General features: G+C 45.7%; 1 protein-coding gene across 3 annotated transcripts in view; it reads right to left on the bottom strand.

Moving 5' to 3' along the window:
• Positions 1-12,351: 12,351 nt before the first annotated feature.
• The window catches only part of ARHGAP20 (Rho GTPase activating protein 20), a 61,904-nt gene continuing 57,384 nt past the window's right edge, over positions 12,352-16,871 (bottom strand). For all 3 annotated transcript variants that reach the window (XM_054812869.1, XM_054812870.1, XM_054812871.1), the window contains 3 exons: positions 16,582-16,771; positions 15,984-16,095; positions 12,352-14,412 (listed from right to left, as the gene is read on the bottom strand). In XM_054812869.1, coding sequence (XP_054668844.1) covers positions 13,352-14,412; positions 15,984-16,095; positions 16,582-16,771 — 1,363 coding nt within the window. In that variant the 3' untranslated portion in view covers positions 12,352-13,351. The remainder of the gene's footprint in view (positions 14,413-15,983; positions 16,096-16,581; positions 16,772-16,871) is intronic.

The following is a 16,871-nucleotide window of genomic DNA, read 5'->3' as shown; positions in this document are numbered from 1 at the left end:
GGAAGTTTCTCAACAAACAAAAGCTGAAGGAAATCAACTGGAATCAAATGGAACATTGAATTCAACCTGAAATATTTAGTTTCTGACTTTTTTCTCTTCAGTTTTCTAAAAGTATGTCAGAAACTGAAGCAAGATCTGATGTAGAATTTAATTTTGGTTTTTCTTCTAAAATGTCAGAAGAAAACATGGACTTTTATGGATAAAGGGAACAGGGCTTCAGCACTTTTTAAACTGAAACAAATAAGCAAAATTGATATGTATTTATGAAATACTGCAGCTTAACTTCGTCCCTTGTCTTCCAACAGAAGAATGTTTTGGCCAAAAATCTCCACCCAGCTTTGTTTGTGATCTACAACATCACCTGCAAAGAGCATGGCGTAACTGCTGAAGACGAGCCCTGTAACCACCCAACACGAGCCTTGTATCTCCCTTTTCGCTTGCAAAGAGCTGCTCTCTAGTCACTACTGCAGCAGTAATAATAATTGCCGATATCGACAATAATTTGCATTTCTGGTTATCCTAAAGCTTGGTATTTCAAATTAGAGACTTCAGAGAACTAATTAGCACATAGGCTCATTAAATGCTAAAAAATTTTCTCGCTGCCTAGGTAGATGGAGCATCCAGGCCCTTAACCCATTTCCCAAAGGCAAAGGCATCTCTGCCTCCGTAGGCTTTATCCAGAGCAATCTGAATCCTTTAAGCTGCGTATGCTCAGGGAATGGAAGTTCATACCGTCTACCAGTTTTTGCATCAGTACTGGGAGGCCTGGGCACTGCCAGTGTGTGTCTGCGGGGAGAGAGAAAAGCGAAGGGAAATTATAGCAGCTCTGTGCTCACTTTCTCCTCAGAACCTAAAGAAATGGCTGTGTCTCTGCATGGAAGTTAATTAATGATAGTAAATAATATTCCTTTGTGCTAGGAGTGAATAGTGCCCTTTATTTGGGGATCTCAGTGTGCTTAATGCTCTGTATTTAATTCAGCTTCACAACAAAAGCTAGCTGAATTATTCATTGCAAATAAATTATCTGAAGAATACAGCCTTTTTTTTTTTTTTTCTTTTCTGTTTGCGAGCCCAGCCTGCTTTCTTTGATGCTCTTTTCCATAGCCAGCAGTGTTTCTGCAACGATTTGGGCAAACGACCCACAGCGCACAGCTTGTTGTGCTGTTTGCTAATTGTGAGAGTGTGTGTGCACGTGTCGGGGGCGGCGGGAGGGAGGAGGGCAGCAGCCTCCAGGTCTTGCTAATGGGATGAGCAAACCTTTCAACGGGAGAGAATGCGATAAACAATGCTGGACTTGTTCCTCATCTGTGCACATAGATGAACACGCACACATGCATACGTATATGTAGCTTTTCATACACACACTGGTGTTCACAGAGTGTCCAGACTCCGATTAAGACCAATGGCACATGGTAAGTCTACAAATAAGGGATTCAAATGGCAGCCTTTTGGACTGATTTTGATATAAGGCTCAATGTTACCTACAAAACACATCCATTTCCTGATATTCAGGCAAATAAAAACCTCATTCCCACACCATTAACCAGTAAGAAACTCCGTATTGAAAAGCAGAGAGATTTAATTACTCAAAGTGAGCATGGACCCCATTGCTTCAGGAAAAGCAGCAGGCTGTGATGTGACCTGACCTCTTGAGGAGGACAAGGTCCTGCAGTACATAGGTTCAGACATCTCCACGGCTGGATCCAAGGGCTTTTCAGATGCCCTGAGCCTGGGGACACTTTGGTTGTGATGTCGGCCAGCCCTTCATCAGCACTTTGTTCGAAGCAAAGCCCCAGGATGCCTTTCTCACGCAGGCAGAGCTCAGCAGTGAGCTCACTGCCACCAGCAGGTTCGAGATGCCAAAAGCTGACATGGACCCAAAAAGCTTTTTGCCTAATTCATCTTCACAGAAGTGTGCAGGCATCACCTGTGCAAGGAGACAAAGGCCACCGCAGCTGGTCCCCTTGTCCCATGTCCCCACTGGCTGCCCCTGAGGAGGGAGAAGAGAGGCATTGCTGGTGCCAGCTCCAGCCCCGAGGCTTTCTCCATGGACAGTCCCATCACTGAGCGTTTTCACGGGACAGTCCCGTCCTTATGTTCCCACCTCCAGAAATAGTTACTGCTCTGGGCAATTTTATCAAAAGCATCGATTTTGTCAATATTTGATGTATTTCTTTGTGTTTACAAGCAGTGAACCACCCAGATGCGGTGGCCACCGGGGAGCCTCTCAAGGGCGGCTCCCCACAGGGGATGTTAGAGCTGGGCTCAACACAGAAATTCCCCGGCCAACAGTGAAATGCTGGGCACGTGGCAATATGTCACTACATCTGTAGTTTAAGTCTCATGGTAAATGAACACATGGCTGGAAATAATGACTTTTCCAAGCTTTTAACACAAAACTTTTGCTTGCGGCTTTTCACTGTCTATTTCTTTTAACAAATAAGGTCACCTTTGTAAGAAGGACTTGTTTTTCTGATTATAAAGATCATTCTATGTAAATTTTTTTTCCTTTGGAAATAGCTGTGCTGACAGAAAAAGAAATCTTAGGTGCATGTTTTTGTCAGTTGCTTGTAATCAATAACACCCACGTAAAAAAATAAGCTGAAATCAAGCATTGGCAAGGGAACAGGCTGAATCTGTAACATTTGGGCTGACCTATTTTGTAATCACGTTTGGTGAGAGGAAAATAAATCAAAGTAATCCAGCCTCCTGCCTTAAACCTGATGCATTATCTTGGGTTGGTTGGGTGTTCCCCCAAATGCCCTCCAAGCACCAAGGAAAGCTCTTGGACACCCTGGCTGGAGTCCAGCAGGAATGTGGAGCTAGGGAGATGGCAAGAGATGGGTTTCTCCATCCCAGAAATGTGCTCCATTCCAGAAGTCCCCTCTCTGCACACCTGTGTAGGATGTGGGACATTTTCATTTTCTTTTTGCCTCGCAGATGTATGGAAATACATGGTAAAATGGCTGTGCTTCTCCCCATGGACTCGCCTGCTGGAACCAAACCCCGACCCGGTGGGTCAGGCACACGCAGCCACGTTGCGGAGCTGAGTTATTCCAGTGTCACCTGGGTAGGAGATGAAAGAACAAGGGACCGGCAGAAACAAAACCAGCAGAGTGCTTGGAACAACAAAAGGATGGTGAGTTCTTCCAGTGAAGGTGACAAGTGTGATACTGGAGCCACTTTGTCACTGGGAACATGAGAAGCATCAGGGGCTGGTGGTTTACACCGCTATTAACTGATGACTCCAGGTATGATGGATGTTCTCTTCTACAAGGTAGATGATCCACACACCATGACACCAAGGGTGGGATCTAGTCCCTCCCATGGATGAGGCATATTCTTGATTCATGATTTTGGGAGGCTAATGAATCATTCCTCCCACAGCTAGGGCCTCCGTTCCCTCTATAGGCACAGCGAGAAGAAAGCGGCCTTAAAGCTCCTTGGAGGGAGGCTGTATCTGCTGAATTTAGGTGTCTAAAATATAGGTGGAGAGGATAGAGCAGGGTAGGGTAGACCATCTCCCCCTTATGTCCTGGATAGACTGGTTCCCCCTTACATCCTACATGGACTGTATATCTAAAGTATGGCCAGGAAACAGCCCCGGGGAAGGGGATAGACGTCTGACCTCTGCAGCAGGGTCAGGCAGAGCCATGGATGCAGCTCACGTGTGTGCTGGCTCCCAGTCTGACGCTCTGTCCTGAAGGAATTGTCACCTGCAGTGAGATTATTTCACTTTTCTTAGAAAACAATTCAGAAGAAGGTGCTTTTGAACTGTTTCTCTATGGCAAACAAGCAGTGAACGTTCTCCTGGGATGCTTCAAAGATGGAGAAGCAGATCAGTGCTTATTCTGGACGTGGATCCAGTCTTCAGGTGTCCCTGTCCTGCTCTGGAGGGTTGTCCTTTTCCTGCCCCTCCTCAGGAGGTATCTCACATCCCAGCTGGGGACCCAGACCCGCAGAGCAGAGGGGTGCCATCCCCTATGTTGGGGAGCTCAGCAGCTGATCCCACCTCCACCCCAATAAAATAAATTTATTTAAAAATAAATAGGTTTCAGGGCCTGATTCTGCACCAGCTGTGGAAGAAAATCAGATTTGAGAGCATCCATTCCTTTATGAGATGAGAGCCTATGCTTTCCTAACAGAAAGCTAACTGAATTCATACAGGGACTGTGTTAAGGCTATGAATACCTTGGAGTGGTGGGCTGGGACTAACAACCCATTTTACAACAGGACCTGTTCTGCACCCGCATCGCGTGGGTCTCCTGACCCCAAGGCAGGGCTGGGATTTTGTTCACAGAGACCCGTTTGCAGAGTTGTGGCTTTTATGGCCTTTTTGAAGGTTAGAAAAGTGAAGAATTTACACAGTAAAAATTCTTGGCAAAGTTGGAGCCACCAGTTTCCATGTAATAAACCAATTACTGTGCTGTTGAATTTACACACCTCAGACAAGTATACTGTAAACTCATATCCCAAGGTAAAAAAATGCAAAAAATTCAGACTTTGGTTTTGCCAAACATTTTATTCAACAAATTCTTCCTTTTTTTTTGAATCTAGGTAGGATGCATAAGCAGTGAATACTTTTTCTTAGTTCTTACACAATGAAAAAATATTTTCGAAGTCTTTACTTTATAAAATAATAGAGAGATCTCTGTACTAGAAGTCAAATTTGTAAATGGAAACTTGATAGAGAGCAATTTTTCCAGCAATGTGGGAACATCTGGTATGGTTTCCAATTTATTTAGAAAATAGGCACATGGGCTCCAGCCCAGTAAGGAATTTAAGCACATAAACAATCTTATTGAACTTCTCTGGAGCTATTTATGCATTTAAGCTAAGCCCAAGCCCAGGCACTTTGCTGAAGCTGACCTTCCAGACTTCTCATGCTATCTCTGCATGAGAAGTATGACATCATTCAGATGCTGCAGATTTCTGCAAGTATTTGGATATTTAGTAGAGGGATAGCAATGCCATGGAAGTATTCAGATGGGCCTGAACAATGAAGAGCATCTTTCAATGCCAACCATTCCTGGAGACCAAGTCCTGCTCAAAAAGGTGACTTTGGGGCATGGACTTCCTTGGCTGCTTGGTCACCTCAGGTTCCTTGAGTCAAAGGCGCTTGTGGACATGGGACAGTGGTGTCAGATGTCCCTTTTCCCAAGCAGATGTGCCAATACAGCACCTGAGCACAGGTCTGCCTCCTTCCTACCATCAACACCAAGCCAGCCCCCCAGCTCTGCTAGCGGATCTTGGTGCTTTCAGTGGCGTTTCAGACAAAAATGGTTTGTTCAGGTAAAACATTTTAAGTAGGCTGCTTGGATTAACAAAGCTGCTATTGCCTGTTGTGAGGTTGGGCGTCCACACGAGCTGCTCCCTGTAGCAAATGGCAACTGACCCCTTGGTGGCTCCAGCTGGATGTAGGGGGGATCATCTGTCTCCTGCCCTAAGTCCTTTCAATACATTTTACACCACAGCTTTTGTGCAAGCTGTCCACGGGGCAATCGACATTTAAAAATCCTTCTTGTTCAAAACTGCTTGCTGACTATGTCGTAAGATAGCTGCACGCACACACAGCCCTTACACCCGCGTGAGCAGCACGGATGGCAGGTACTGTTCCTCTCTGGCTGATCACAGTTAACGTCTGCTAATCAAACGCATACCCACACATGGAAAATGGGTCTCTCCGTGTGTTGGGTTTGTGTGGCAAGGTTTTGGTAGTGGGGAGGCTACAGGGGTGGCTTCTGTGAGAAGCTGCTAGAAGCTTCCCCTGTGTCTGATAGAGCCAATGCCAGCCGGCTCCAAGACGGACCCACTGCTGGCCAAGGCCAAGCCAATCAGCGCCTCTGTGATAACATATTTAAGAAGGGAAAAAAAAAAAACCCCAACAGTTAGAGAGAGTTTTTTCAGCCAGAGAGAGGAGTGAGAAGATGTAAGAAACTCTGCAGACACCAAGGTCAGTGCAGAAGGAGGGGCAAGAGGTGCTCCAGGCGCCAGAGCAGAGATTTCCCCTGAAGCCTGTGGAGAAGACCATGGTGAGGCAGGCTGTCCCCCTGCAGCCCATGGAGGAAAGATGAGGGGGTGTAGAGATTCCACCTGCAGCCCATGGAGGAAGGATGAGGGGGTGTAGAGATTCCACCTGCAGCCCGTGGAGGACCCCACGCCAGAGCAGGTGGAGGCACCTGAAGGAGGCTGTGGCCCGTGGGAAGCCCACACTGGAGCAAGTTCCTGGCTGGACCTGTGGACCCGTGGAGAGAGGAGCCCACGCCAGAGCAGGTTTGCTGGCAGGACTTGTGACCCCATGGGGGACCCACGCTGGAGAAGTCTGCTCCTGAAGGTCTGCACCCCGTGGAAGGGACCCACGCTGGAGCAGTTCGTGAAGGACTGTAGCCTGTGAGAGGGACTCCATGCTGGAGCAGGGGAACGATGAGAGGAGTCCTCCCCCTGAGGATGAAGAAGCGGCAGAAACACCCTGTGATGAACTGACCGTAACCCCCATTCCCCGTCCCCCTGTGCCGCTGAGGGGGGAGGAGGTTGAAGCCAGGAGTGAAGTTGAGCCCGGGAAGATGGGAGGGGTGGGGGGAGGTGTTTTAAGAGTTGATTTTATTTCTCATTCCTCTACTCTGTTTTGCCTAGTAATAAATGAGATGAATTCCCTCTCTAAGTTTGGTCTGTTTTGCCCGTGACGATAATTAGTGAGTGATCTCTCCCTGTCCTTATCTCGACCCACAAGCATTTCGTTATACCTTTTCTCCCCTGTCTGGTGAATGAGGGGAGTGAGAGAGCGGCTCTGGTGGGCACCTGGCCTCCAGCCAGGGTCAACCCACCACACTCCGGTAGCTGGCATTAGCTACTCAGTCTGCCCCAGAGCTGGCCTCGGGCCCTGGTTTCCCCAGGTGCTGGCACCGGCACCCTCCAGCCTCTGAGGTTCGTGTTCGCGCTCCAGCTGCCGGCACTCGGCTCTCGTGCTGCTGCCCACTAGTCTGGCTTGAAGGTCGCTGGTGGTCTCTCACACGGGGTCAGAACAGAGGGTGTGCCCACACAGAAGGTGGATGGAAAGGATGTAAGAGTAAGTAGCAGTAGTAGTAAATAATTATTTACATAATTATATAAGAATATTTAGTAAGACTGCAGGATAGGCTGTGGTGATGTGGTGCAGGGCTCAGTCAGACAAGCGTACTGAGCAGCCAGTGGTTACCCAGGACCTTTTATCCCCTTTTTCCTCTATTTTCTCATGCTGGTTCCTCCCCGTCCACCTTGATCCCTCCCTGTCCCTGCCTTTGATCCTTCCCCTAAACATCCGTAATGAGCCTTGCACATTTCCACAACCCCCTTAAAACACCTCGTGAGAAGCTGTACACTGTCCCCAAACGCTTGTCCCCTGAAGCCCCCCATGAGCCCCACACCCCCACAGGTGCTCACCCCCATCAGCCTGGGGAAGGGGTGGCCCCAGTGGCTCCTCAGTGGGCTTCACCCAAGGACTGTAAGCTGACCTCTCTCCCCTGATGGTCACAGGGAGCAGGTTGGAGCTGCAGTGGTGCACATGGGGTGCCTGGGATCCTGCACCCGGCGTTGCCCTCTGATCCCTGGGGGGTCCTCATGTTCCCACAGCCAGGCTTTAATCACCAGTGGGTGCCCTCCACAGGTTGCTCTTGCTTCATCAGCTCTTACCATGGGGGCTCGTTGTCTAAACCCTCTGCTGGGATCGCGTAGCCCCAGCTGTGCGTGTCGGCAGCATGGTCTTGTCCCTTCCCTCCCTGGCTGGCAGACCACCCGCCGTCCCCTGTCCATCCCAGCCCCTGGGGCAGCAGGAAACCTTGCAGAAGCTCTCCATACCCAGGAGGAGAAGGAGGAGAACAGCTTTGCCTTCAATAGTCACATCAGAATTACAGCTGCATCTGAGAGCAGTTTTGTAGCAGGTTGATGGAAATTGTTTGTGACAAGAGAATCTAGTGCAGAGAAATAATTTCTGTATTGAAAACACCTCTCCTATGTAGGGTCACTGAATGGCTAAATTCTGAAATATTTAACTTAATGCAACTGGCAGCAGCTACCGGAGTACTTGTCCTCGAGGAACTGTTGACATTTGCAGTGAAGCCACTACGAAACCCAGACAAAATAAGGCCTGGAGCAAACCTAGTATCAAGGAAAAATCATTACAGGGTGCACGTACATATTCATAAAACACAAGTGACGCCCAAAACCTTTAGGCCCTGTGTGGCAACCGTGTCCTAACAGAAATATTCAACACCTTTCACCAAAGAGTCTTCCCCTTTGGACAGTCAATTAGTTTAGCTTGATGGTGGCCTCAATACAGAGACGTTGGTAGTGTCTCTTGAGAGTAAGTGAAATCACGCAAACATTTCTGTGAATGAGAGAGCTGGCTCGCTTCCCTTGATGTTTATGTAGGGCTCTGCTTAGCCGGCAGACATCATGCTCCACTGCCTCTTACACTTGGCAGGAGCGAAGGACTCCTCCGAGGGGAAGTGGCCTTGCACAAATGCCAAAGACGAGGCTTAACACGGCTGCTCGCTCAGCCTCTCCTCCCATCAGCCCCTGGCAAGGGAAAAGACCCCCGTGTGGCCAGTGCCTTGGGTCCTCCTCTAGATGATTCCTCAAAATGCTGTGAGTGGATGACGTTGTCCAGTGGTGTCACCAAGCCTATTTCCTTACGCGTATTCAGGTCCTTTGGATCCAGGATATGGGGAGATGTTAAGTACTGAGGGAAAACGTGTCATCATCTCTGCTCCTAATATAAAAGGTTATTGGGATAACATGAAGATTGGGTGTAAGACTACAGCTTTTGCTGGTTTCTTAGACATTTTGTGGGTTCTTTAAAAAATCATCATGGTCGTCTGTTCCAAAAGATTTTACTTAGCTGTCTGAGCCAGCTACCTTTTGCTAAATTTCTCCAGCCATGATGAATGGCATTGAATTGCTGGAGTCTTGCTATTCCTCCTCCAGACACAAGCTACATGGATGTGCAAGCCTGTGTCAGGAGGCTGGACTGGAGACCTCCCATGGTGTCTTCCAGCATTAATTATCCCACATCCCTGTGTTTTTATGGATGAAAATGAGAGGAGGTTGTCTTGGCAATGCTGTAGATGTGCAGGTCAGCCTGGAAGGCACGTGAAGCAGGTCTGTGTACCTGGGTCATGGCAGCCCCACCATGTGCACATATGTGTGAGTGCACATGTGTCTGTGGTTCCCAAAAGCACTGGCCACCTCCTGATCTCCCAGTCTCTGTCACGTCTGGTTATGCATGGATGAAAGCGAAAAAGTCAGAAACTGCAGTTCTCTTTCTTTGCTAGAGAGAACTCCTCACCACCACGTTCCTGGACTTTTCATCCCTGAATAAGGTCAGTCGAATGGGCACAGGCATGGCTGTGGATGTGGTAGAAAGTTAAACAACAGCTCCGTGCTACCAAGCAACTTGGTTAGCAAGGTCCCCATCTAACACAGGGGTCACCACAGTCATAAGAAACTCAGGGCTGTCAGAGGGTTTCACCCTGCTCTCTGTGCAGCAGCACTGCTGTCCGGGTCCCACATGTGCAGCACCCCACCCTGTGCTGGGTGCTGTGCAAACACCAGCAACCACCAGCCTGTCCCAGCAAACCAGGATATTTAGAGAAAAGACTAGTGGTGCAAAACAGGGAGCGGAAGAGGCAAGTAAGTTTGCCAAATGTCATACAGCAAATCAGGAGCAGAGCTGGAAATGAGATGTCGACCACCAGGTCCTGGAGCCGCATATGTCCCCAGAACAAGAAAGGAGCTGGTGCAGCAGGGTGGTTTGGAGGCATGGATAGAGGGACACTGTCAGTTTAAAGGTCACACTTCAGCCCCAGGACCTATAATCTATTTTGCCTGAACTCAACAAACTAATGTTAGCAGAAAATAGATAGGACGTGTCTTCCCACTTCCAGGATTGGGCTGTGCCGGAGAGATAAAGCTTGCAGGGATGAAGCAATAGCATTTATGAGACCGATGGAGAGAAATGGAAAAGCTCACAAAAAACCCCCAACCCTAAACAAAAAAAATCCCAACATCCAAACCATGACATTTCAGGCACATAAACCTTTTACCAGGGCTAAAATAAAAAAGGCATAAACTTTCAATGCAGGTTGAGAACAAATCACTCTAAGCGTACGTTGTATTAATCTTTGAAATTACCTGAAAGGAATGATGGTTACTACTTGTGAAACAGAGGCAGGATGCTCATTAATGATGAGATCATGAACCTCTGTGGGACACAAAGTCCAAGTGAGAGAGGCAATTTGTCAGTTTGCTTCATTTTGTGTGCTTGACAGCAGTGAACAAGGAGTCATTGCCACTGTTTCTTCCCTAAGTCAGTCATTTTTTACTATATTATTTTTCTGTGAAGCTTCGCTACTCCAGGAAAGAAGAAAACATCTTGGAAACATCTCACCTATCATTTGTCCCTAAAACTCGGGCACCTTCTCCAAAGCAGCCGCCCTCCACTGCCAGTCAAGGGAGGCAGGCGGCTGGGGAAGACGGGGTGCCCGTGGTGCCCCGGACCTGGGCAGGACCTCACCAGGGACCCCATGGTTTGGGGCACCCTGCTGGAGCCAGAGCAGAAGAGGGGAGGGCTCAGCCCTTGGGGCCACCTTTAGCCCAACACCTTCTCACAAGCCATCAGCAGAGCCATAAAAAAGTTACAAAAGTTTCTTTTTAATATTCCCTGGACCCGAGATCCCACCCCAGCGTGCGGGGAAGACAGCAGCAGGGGCCCCCGGTACATTAAACTTGGCTTCCCAACAACAGCACATCTAACACTGCTGCTTACTGCAGTCTTCAGAGTCGCACCTGACACTGCAAAGGTTCAGTATAATTCATTTTGGATCTTAACAGCATTTAATTTCTTTAGTTGGGAGTTGCAGACAGTGATCTCCTCCATTAGTGCTCCTATTCCTGATTGTCACGGAACATGCCTTGTGCAGCAGCGGGGTGCGCGTCTCGTAAGACAGGAGCGCATGTTGAATTGTACTGGGTCTGCATCCAGCTCGTTCACCGTATGTTTAAGGCCAAAAGCACTCCAGCATTAGCTACAGCTCAAAAGCAGACACATAATTTGTTTCACACCGAAGTGCTCTTGGATATACTTTTACTTCGGACTAGCAGAGATAAATGACTTGCTGGAAGGTATCATTTGTAGGACAGAACATTTATACTGCACAGACTAGAGATTTTTCTAAAGCTTTATTATTGTTGCAATGAATCAGCATTTGCTACTTGATGTAATCTTGGCAGCACGGCAATATGCTTTTTATCGTTTCGAAAAGAAATGCAGAATAGCTGTTCTATTTCAAAATAGCATCTTTTTTTGTTGGTGCAAAGGTGGTGCGTATGCAGGGCTGTTAGATGACAGGCCCTAAAGTACACACAAAGGATTTTACCTTTGGAAGGTGACTATTGCAGATCAGATTCTGCATATTACCACTTTCGTTAAAATAGCTGAGTATGAAAAATATGAGAAAGAACAAACTGCAGTGAAGTCTTTGCGCCTGCACGCAATTATATGTACTGGTATAGTTCTAAGTGCACAATGGTTTATTGCAGTACGTGGGTCTCCAAAAATGCAGCTCTGCTTACAGACAGAACATTTGCAGGATTAGAGCCCAAAATAATAACCCTCTGATTCTGTATTTTCAAGTCAGGATATTTCTAACCGCCCCCCCCTCCAAATCTGCTGGAAACATCCATTCTGTCTGATACAGAGCTAAAAACCTTTTATGCTGATAATACTTAGAAATGGCTTAGTGCGCTAGACAGTGTTTACATTTTTCAGAAACACATAGTGACTTAGGAGCATAGTTAAGCAGAATAGGATCTGAAACCCCAGTACCAACCAGAATTAACTGGAGTGGGGGAGGGCTTTTGAAAATGGAAAGCTAACGAATGAATCAGTGCAATTTCAGAAGCACTGTATGCATGCACACATGACCAGATGTTTAGTTTAGCTCTGACATTCCTTCTTGCTTTCTCTATAACTCTGCTAATATTAAAGAATAAATCTTGCTCTCGTCCAGTGTCTTGCTCCTCTCCTTTCCTTGCTCCCAACCCTAACATCTATTACCCGAAAAGATCTCTCTGCACCTCCATATTATCTGCATCCCATTAGCTGAAAACACCATCATCTCACAAGATGAAGAGCAAAAGGGTAGGAATTCTTGTTTGAATATTACTAAAATTTACAAAAGTTAACAGGATGATGACATACAGTATGAATGATGCCACCCAAAAAGGAGGAAAAATGCCACAATCCTTTGGGACTTTCCTTCAGCAATAGCTGGTAGAACACACACCTAAAAAAAATTACACAGAATATAAATTGAATTTCTGACGTAACAAATAATATTTAATATATAGCATTGAATGCATACACATCAGTACCAGTGCTGTAACAACAAAACAGAACTCGTAAAATTAGCAGCAGTTTTTTGCAAGTACAAAAATACACATTTTTTTCAGAACATATATAATAGCAAAATTTATCAGGATATATTATACAAACTCAAAGCATTTAGATAATGCATTACTTTTAATATATTATACGATGTTTTAGATGCTGCATAATAAAATTACATGTGTTCTGCTTGCAATAATACATAATGCCATTTACAGCAATGTTAAGAAACTATTCACAACTTAAACACGAACAGAACAGCCAACGAAGCACAATAAACGAAACACGGAGAGTTGCAAGGTGTTAGTTACAAGCTTCAGCGTTTCTCTTTACATATTTTTGAGCTTATTTTTTTTTTCTTTCTTTTGCAGTGTGAAAGAAATAACTACACCTATTGAACATACCTTATAAACACACAGAAAACAATACACTTATTCCTTGGAGGACAATGAAGGTAATACCTATCAGTTTCAGAACAGTAGTATAGTACCACAGTTATGGAATCTACGCTGACTTTGCACGCTACACCAAAACCACAAAGGACTGGGACTCACATCCGCAAGGCTCAACACACAAGTGGTCAAAGGGAGAGGCCCAGCAGGCACCCAGCTGCCCTGGCAGGCTCAGAGAACAGGGCGCTTCGCCTAGTTACCTCCTGGGACCCTTCCAGATTTTCGGGAGATTTCTGTCTGCTTGCTTTTTAGCAATTTTTATTATTCTTACAATGTTCTTGCAAAGCTTTATGTGGCAACATTACTCAGACAGTTTCCTAAAAAAAGAAAACCTGTGAATCTGGGGACTGCTCAATTAAATTTGAACAACCTGGATATTAAACTTAAAATGAACACACATTAACACCAAAGGCATTTTCTTTATGGTGTTTATTTTAAGTGTTAAGATTCCTCCGCAAAAAAGCTTTGGTCAGTCTCTTCAAACTTTGGATTGCTGTAATGCTCTTCTAGACCTCCTCTTTGATCTTGGATCATGAAGTCTGTCTCTTCCTGTGACTTTCAGAGGTAATTGCTGAATGTCAGGCTTAATCAAATAGCTGTCGACTCCGTCAGTAGGTTTCAGGGGCGCTGGCCTGCTGTTGGGCTCCACCAAGCCCCCCTCAGCCAGAGCGTTGGTAGGTTGTGGAGATGGTGGCACCTTCATGGGTGTAACCAAATAGTCATCAGCCGCTTCAGCGGCAGTGTCTTCCTGTTTCTTTAGTGACTGAAAAGTGCTATCGAAAGGGGAGGAGGTTTCAGTTGGGGTAAACACAGATTGGTCTGAAAACTGAGAGAAAGCGCTGTCCAGAGAGCTCATCGATGACACAGATGGAGACGTCCCAGGAGAAGACAGGCTAGAAGAGCTAAATTCTGAGCAAATATTTAATCCCTCTGGTGTTGGAGGCAGGAGGCAATGGGACAAGTCTTTCTTTTCAACGTTTTGGTTTGTGTTGTCACTTTTACCAACATTAATCCCTATAATCAAGCTCTGATTGATAAGCTTTTGCCCCTCCATCTGCAATGACCGAAGCTGACGGAGATAGTCTTCATCTTCATGAGACAGGACAACGTCACAGCTGGCTTTGCGCGTTGCCTTCTCATGACCATCGCCAATGCGGGCGAAGCTGGGGGCGAGGAGGCCAATTGCCGGCTCTGAGGAGCGCCTGTGTCTCCTCAAGGTTTTGAGAGCACCTGAGGTAGCTGCTGAAGAGAAGTCCAGTGCATTGGAGCAGAGAGACTCGTTCTCCGAGTTTTCTTGTGATGAAAACTTACGGTGTACATCAACAGAAATTGTCAACTGTTTCGATTTGGTTTTACTTTGGGTTTTATCCACCTCTGTCTGCTCTGAATCACCATCGCTCAGAGTGAAGACAGACTCCCTGCTCCTGTTATCCTGATCTCGGTTCTTAATCCAGTCACTGGAAGAGGAGTCAGCTTCATCATTCGCCTCATTTTCCAGGCTGTCGTAGGAAGAGTCATTCAGATGGAGGGAGGCAGCATCTACAGGGACAAACCAAGTGTTAACACATCAGTGACTGAACCACCCTGCTGACAAACAGCTACATTTTTTTTTTTTTTTTTTGCAAGTATCCTTTACTTTAAAGAGCATTCTCCCTTTAAAGATTCTTCAAGCATAAATGCCAATAATTTCAGAAAAAATTACTGTCTAATTTTGAAATGAAAAAACTGAAATGAATGCTAAATTGCAGTTTAGTCAAGAAGCATAGGATAACAGCACAAATAAGAGGAAGGGGGGTTTGTGTGGTTTGTGTTGGTTTTTTTTAAAGTGGGTAATCCAGCCATAGACAATAATTTACACACAGTATATTAAATCAATAATTTATTTAATTTTTCTTTTTGTTATTGAATATTGAAAGCAACATTTAACCTTTCTTGCCTTCTTTTGGACAAGTGAAGAAAACAGGGCATACTTTGTACTTTTATGGTCTTCCAGAAATTGCAACGTTTTTAAGAGCAGCACTATGAAGAAAGTTCTCCTCTCAGTTTTAACAGTCACCTCATTTCCACTGAGCAGTGCACACCTGGGCTCTGTTCCATATATGCGATAATTGGAATTACATTAAATCTCTTTTGCTCTGGGCTACGCTAAGCTGGCTTATCTCACATTTGCAGCAGACAGAGTTCACACATGGGCAGTCACATTGTCTCAGCATGGGCTGAAAACTTGCTCAGCTGCCATCACCTATTGTGGGTCTGAGCTCTCAGTCCCAGCACATCCCAGTGGAGCAGATCCCATGTGCTTCCACTCTTGGGGAGGGGGAAGGCCAAATTTCACTGGATTTCACCAAATTTCACTGGAGGCAGAGCATGAGGAGTTTGGGAGGGCCACACTGAGTCAGTCTGGCATGCTGGAGCAAGTGCCATTACAACTGTTAGTACAGGCCAGTTGCACCAAAATTTATCTTACAGAAATGCTGCTTTAGAAATATTTTATGGAGAGACCTAAAACTCCAGTCAAAATCAACACTATCACAGGGCTGTAGAGAAAAAGAGCATTAATGATATTCTGGAACGCTCTGCCAACTAGTCAGACATGTTCAGCCCCCAGTTCCACGATTTTTCTGTGCTAGGAGCAAAATCTGCATGTCCCTTTGAAATGCTGGAGATCTTTCTCTTTTGATAATGAAGAATATATGCTTTCAACCCTAATATAATAGTGTGACAGCTGTATTATAACCATTGTTGAACACTGACTTCACGATATTCTGGAAAAACATAGGTTGGGGCAAAAATTCTAGCCTTGAGATGAAACTTTCTCCAGATTTTTTTCTTTCTTTTTCTTTGTGTTCCCTCCCCGCCTTTTTTTAAGATAGTGGCTCAGATAACCAGAATAGGAGCAAGAGATTCTTCGGGAGAGCATTTTGTGATATGATCCAGGTCTATGACCAGTTGAATCAGTGATTATCACCAACACTTTGGGCAAAGGAAAGAGAACAGCAGTATCTGGGAACACCACATGAGGAGGGAACAGCATTCTTCCATGGAATATACTGGTATTTTGCCTGGCTGAGTTTAGTTGTCTAACAGGATCAAAACATCTTCTGTATTACCTGAGCCATTCTCTCTCTTGCATGTCATCAGTATTTCTCCAAAGAGGGAGGTAATTTCCTCTCCAAAAATCCTGCAGCAATTCTCTGTGAGAAACTGTACCAGACTAGAAATCTGCAACAAAGCAATGGGAGAGAGATGTCTTGTCAGATCTTCCATTGTTCCACTCAGGGCAAGCTCACCACACAGATGAGGAACAGGAGCAAACTGCCCATCCATGATGTGCCCCCAACAGTCAGCTACTCCTCTCCTGATCTCCTGGGCCTGAGGAAAACAGTCAGGCCCAGCTCAAATGTCCCAGTATACATCCTTGTATACACATTTTCCATTTCTACTCTGCCCTGTTCCAAGGCCACCACAACTGGAGGTCTTTTTGATGAGAGAAGCACTTTGCTAATACACTGGGTATTACTTCATGATCCCCCTCCCCTTCTTCCAGGTAGATTATGACAATGAGTCAATGAACGTTTCTGGAGCCCTGATAAGAGGACAAGTCCTGATCTGAAGAGGTACTCACTGTTTTCATGTTTGTAACCAACAGCATGGTTGAACAGGATGAAGGTTGGTTTGTTTTTTTTACTACATTGCAGTGTCTCTTACCTTTTTTGTAAATTCACTTTCTATATCAGGAGTGGAGGAAACAGGAGGCCAGAGCAGGCTAGGTGCAATGCAGATAGCCAGATTAAATGCATTCATCTGGTTCTCTTCAGATCGCATTTCTATACCATGCAGTACTCCAAAGATGTAACGTAAGAGAACAACATTAGCTCTGGGGAGCTGCTCTATTAACCTGAAAACATATACAAATGTAATTCTTCAAATTAGTGACTGGACAAAATAAAACCATTTTCCATAGATACACACAAGTCAAGATAATGAAAATACAGAAA

The sequence above is a fragment of the Grus americana genome, chromosome 1, assembly GCF_028858705.1.
Source record: "Grus americana isolate bGruAme1 chromosome 1, bGruAme1.mat, whole genome shotgun sequence".
Taxonomy (NCBI): domain Eukaryota; kingdom Metazoa; phylum Chordata; class Aves; order Gruiformes; family Gruidae; genus Grus; species Grus americana.
Note: the sequence above shows the minus strand (reverse complement) of the source record. Positions and strands in the feature narration are given on the sequence as shown.